We start from the raw sequence: 4,980 nt of genomic DNA, 5'->3' as shown, positions 1-4,980 counted from the left end.
AAGTAGACGCGCCAGGGACCTCGGGGTTAGGGGGTTCCGAGATTTCGAATTGTAGAAGAGATGATCCTCGGACACCCCTTCCGTGCGTTCCACGTAGTCTTTAAACGCACGGACCGGGCACAGCGGGTGTGGGTTTCCTTCCTCCAGGAAGGATGGTATTCTGATAGGGCCAATCATGTCGTCCGCCTGCTCATTCTTGGCTAGGAATGTAGGTGATGGAGCGAGAGTTAGGGCAGAGCAGTCCTCCTCCAGGTTGGAGAAGGACTGGTGGCGGGTGATCGCCGCCAGCTGTGACGCCCTATAACCCGTAGCCAGGGCGAGCAGAAAGACGGCACGTTGAAGGAAGTGTTCCCCCTCCATGATGGTCCCTTCGAACGTCAGGTACTGCAGAACACGATGCAAGGACCAGGCTAGGACCGGCTGACGTCTCGGCTCTCTCGAGGCGCGGATCCCCTTCATTAGAAGGTTTCGCTCCCTTTGTGGCACTCTGATGTTCATGCCGAAGCAGAGTGGATCAGCGAGGGCTGCGGAGTGAGCCGAGATCGTCGCCGGTGCCCTGTTGGTGGTGTCAGCTAGCCAAGACAGGAAGTCCAGAACTGTGCTAGCGGAGATGGTCACTATCGCGTGTCTCCGAAGGTTGGGAGGGTTGTTGGATCTGGATGACGGTCGGGACCGTAGCGAAGACGCGGTCTGTCGCTTCCTGGTCGAACAGACCACGGGAAAGGGGAGCTGCTCTCACCACGCCCCGGCGAGCTATCTCCGGGGCCGACCGCGTTGCAGACTGACGAGCTGCCAAACGAGCCGCGGTGAAGGCCCTCGCTGCTGGGGGTAGGGCTGATGACGCCATGTTGGCTGTACCCTCTGCCACGGTAGAGAGTGCCGCCAGGGTGTGTCTGCATACAGAAAACACGCGAATCAAATTAGTAGGGCGAGAAGGATCCCGATCCCCGAGGGTGTAATAAAGTCACATCGCTCAATTGTAGAACGTATAACATATGCGAGGCCGAGGTCGTTTCCGAACGACCTCGTCCTCGGGCGCTAGTCAAGAGGCTCCGTCCTGGGTGAAGACGCTACCTGAGCGTCTCTCGCCAGGACAGGTCTGGACCCTCTGTATAGATTGAAATATCCCACTCACCTCAATTCTTCCCGCGGGAAGTCCTCAAAGCTCGTGGCGAGCGTCGTCAGCCAGTTCCTCATCATCGCGATTGCCGTGACGGTCGAGATGGTAGAGGCAAGGTCTTGTCTGGTCGAGGCCTCCGTCGTCAGCAACTTAGCCTCCGGTTCACTAAGTTGATGGGGGAGGGCGGGGTCCCTGCCCGAGTGCCATAAGCAATCGCGCAGGCCCTCCGGCGCGAAGGGTGGTGGCAGGACGACGGGGAATGATGAAGGGATATGCCGTCGAGGAGGAACCGTCTTGGGTTGGTCTTGGGCCCGCTCGAAGAGAGCAGGGATGTCTAAGGCCTTCTCCCCTTTCTCCTGCGGGAACCAGGCGTTTGGGGAGAGTGCTACCGCCGGCGAGTCCCCCGACCTGTCGACAAACATATGCCCATCAGGGTTTAAACGAGGGTTCTCCAGGAGAGCACCTAATGCGTCCAGAGTGTTAGAGGTGGAAATCCTGGAGGGCGTGGAGGCCGGGGCGGAGAGGGGTCGAATCTTATATAGAACCTTAGCCCCCTCCTCGTCGTTGGCCCACTTTAGGATAACGTCATCTCTCCTCCTCCAGCCCTCCGGTAGCGAGTAGTCGGGAGACCAGGCCACTAGCTTGTGGCCTTCTCCAAACGAGTACTCCCAGGACCGGGGAAGGTCACACCATGAGAAGGGGCGGAACTCAAAAGAGTCCGTCATGGTAGGAGGATAAGGTAAAGAAGAACTGTAGTGGTCCTCCACCCCGTCCAACCCGACGGACGTCTGATTGGGGGGTTCCTCCTGAGAGGGGCCTTCTAGTCCTATACCTGTCGCCGGCACGGAGGGGCGGAGGGAAGGACCAGGAGGGAGAGTGGGAGGGGGGGCTAGAGCCGTAGGTTCAATAGGAGGTTGCTCTGGAGAGGGGTGCGTTATGATTTGCGCGGCCTGAAAGGCCGGATAATGTGATAGGGCCGATTCAAGGACGGGGCCTATCAGGGACGGAAGGAGGGCAGCCACTTGGGCAGCCAGAGTTCCCTCTCCCCTCGTTTCGTCCTCCGGCTCCCTGCCCTTGTGGGATTTACGGCGAGGAAAAGGGAAAAGGAGAGCGAGGAAGGGAGGGTGAGTTGGGGGGAGAGGCTGTGGAGGGTGGGGACAAGCTGAGCGTCCTGGACCTCGGTGAGGCAGACCTCTTTTTCGAGCGAGATTTCCTGCCGGGTTCACGCGAGTGAACTAGGGAGGAAGACGAGTTCGTGGGGGTGCTTGACAAAGCAAGCCGTAAGGGTTTTAAGGACCCTTGATGGTCGGATGTATGGGGCTGCCGAGAGGCCTGAGGACGCTCGGGGACACCATACTCCGCAACATCAGACTCGTCCCCTTGTACTCCGAGAGGCCCAGGTTGTGCACCAACGGAAGTCTCGGAGACATAGGGAGACGGATGGCGAGGGCGAACGAGGCCCAATTCCACGCCTAACGCCGGATCCGCCCACACTAGGGGGGGGGGGTCGTCAGCGGATTTCAATTTCCGAGCTCTGCGCCATGCCTCCCGAAGGAGTTCGAGGGCAGCTAGCTTGGAACGGGTTTTGGGAGGAGCAGCACGAATCTCCTCAACCCGCGCTTTGCACACAACGCCAGCTTGTGAGAAACAAGGGGTATGGCGGGAGCAGAGGTCGTGGGGGTGCTTGACAAAGCAAGCCGTAAGGGTTTTAAGGACCCTTGATGGTCGGATGTATGGGGCTGCCGAGAGGCCTGAGGACGCTCGGGGACACCATACTCCGCAACATCAGACTCGTCCCCTTGTACTCCGAGAGGCCCAGGTTGTGCACCAACGGAAGTCTCGGAGACATAGGGAGACGGATGGCGAGGGCGAACGAGGCCCAATTCCACGCCTAACGCCGGATCCGCCCACACTAGGGGGGGGGGGTCGTCAGCGGATTTCAATTTCCGAGCTCTGCGCCATGCCTCCCGAAGGAGTTCGAGGGCAGCTAGCTTGGAACGGGTTTTGGGAGGAGCAGCACGAATCTCCTCAACCCGCGCTTTGCACACAACGCCAGCTTGTGAGAAACAAGGGGTATGGCGGGAGCAGAGGTCGTGGTGGCCGTCTGACGAGATCCTGGCTGTGCAGCCGGATTCCACACACAAGCGTTTGGTCTGAAAATAGAATAATGGTAATCATAGACGGGGTGTCCCAAAGGTGTCTGGACACAACACCGAAGGGGAAAAACTGCAGGAGAACAGGTAGAGCTCCCTACGAGAACACGAGCACGAGCAGGAACCAGACTTACCTGCATGAAAAGAAGGTGGGTTGTTGAGTGACCGACTCGTCTGGTTCCGCGATGCTAAGTGACGGCTCAATCCGTGCAGCCGAGTAAGAAGGGAGGGGATAGGGAGGGGGAGGTGGGGTTGTAGACGCTTGCGCCACCTGCACAGAGCCGGGAATTTTAAATTTCCGATGATTTATGCGGAATGTCCAACCACACACTCCCTTCCGGAAGTGGCCATTTGGCCAGGAGTGTGGTAGGGGATTACCGCTATAGCTTCGCTGTGCAGGTTTCTTCTCAGCCGATAATGACAAATTTAGAAAACACCAAAATGAGAAATTTAAATTATACTAAAAATTAGAAGATTTAGAAGATCCTATTAATGATAACTTATATGGCAAATGGCAAATGATGACAAGTTTAGAATATACTAATAAAAAGTTAAGAAACTACTATTAATGATAACTTCAAGATTTAAGATTTTAATATACTAATAATCACAAGTTTGAAAGGTACAGTAAATGAATTAATGTGTACTAATGTTGAAAAGTTTAGAATATATAAAAATGGCATGTTTAGAAGAAAACTTTAGCAGATAAGTTTACAATAAACTGATAAAGACAAATTGATGTGATAATAATGACAAGTTTAGAATACACTAAAAATAGCATTTGTGTAAATATACAAGTAAAGTAAATTTTTGTAATATACAAGTTCAGAAGGTACCTTAATAACAACTTTTAGAAGGTATTATTAATGATAACTTTAATGTGAAATGATGATGAAAAGTTTACAATATGGCAAGTTTACATGTTAATGAAAATTTTAATTTACGATAAAAATGGAAAGTTTAGAAAAAAAAGTATAGTGTTTAGCAGGTCCTATTGGTAAAATCTCTAATGTGTACTAATAATTACTTTAATGAATACTAATAATGAAAAAATACAAGTTTAGAATATACTTTTAATGATAACTTTAATATGCACTAATAGTAACAAGTTTAGATACTAAGAATAACATGCTCAATCGGAACTATTGATGATAAATTTTATATGAGAAGTTTAGAATATACTAATAATGAATATTGTCGATAGTACTATTAACGATAGTACTATTAACTTGAACATGTTTTGATAATGACAATTTTAGAAAGTTCTATTAAATAGCTTTGATATGTACAAATATTGAATAATTTAGAATATGACAGCAAAAACATACAAATAATTAGAAGTTTAGAAGGTATTCATTATAAATTTAATTTGTACTAATAATGACAACTATAGATATCCTAATAAGGACAGATTTATAATATTCTAATTATGTACTAGTAATAACAAGTTTAGAATATACTAATAATAACAAGTTTAGAAGGAAATATTGCATGATAAATTTAATGAAAATTTAGTATATGTTAATAATGGCAAGTTTGTAATATACAAATGATGTCAGGTATTGTTAATGATAACTTTAATGTGTACTAGTAATAACAAGATTAGAATATACTAATAATGACAAGTTTAGAAGGTAGTATTGCATGATAAATTTAATGTGCACAAGTGACAAATTTAGAATATGTTAATAATGGCAAATTTGTAAT

At 49.4% G+C, this 4,980-nt stretch overlaps 1 protein-coding gene across 1 annotated transcript; it reads right to left on the bottom strand.

Annotated features, from left to right (window-relative positions):
- Positions 1–457: 457 nt before the first annotated feature.
- Positions 458–2,213, bottom strand: LOC143036422 (uncharacterized). Its single transcript, XM_076203771.1, has 2 exons — positions 1,136–2,213; positions 458–893 (listed from the first exon to the last, which is right to left on the bottom strand). The coding sequence occupies exons 1-2, from the start codon at positions 1,843–1,845 to the stop codon at positions 602–604; spliced, it is 1,002 nt and encodes a 333-aa protein (XP_076059886.1). The 5' UTR covers positions 1,846–2,213; the 3' UTR covers positions 458–601.
- Between the last annotated feature and the right edge of the window lie 2,767 nt (positions 2,214–4,980).

Source organism: Oratosquilla oratoria, chromosome 20 (assembly GCF_046742065.1).
Source record: "Oratosquilla oratoria isolate Oo_2021 chromosome 20, ASM4674206v1, whole genome shotgun sequence".
NCBI lineage: Eukaryota > Metazoa > Arthropoda > Malacostraca > Stomatopoda > Squillidae > Oratosquilla > Oratosquilla oratoria.
Note: the sequence above shows the minus strand (reverse complement) of the source record. Positions and strands in the feature narration are given on the sequence as shown.

Bases quoted from the DNA above. Each gene is read 5' to 3' on its own strand.
- LOC143036422 (XM_076203771.1), bottom strand. From the start codon at position 1,845: ATGACGGACTCTTTTGAGTTCCGCCCCTTCTCATGGTGTGACCTTCCC. The intron at 894-1,135 runs GTGAGTGGGATA...TTCTGTATGCAG, and splicing joins TTCCCGCGGGAAGAATTGAG to ACACACCCTGGCGGCACTCT.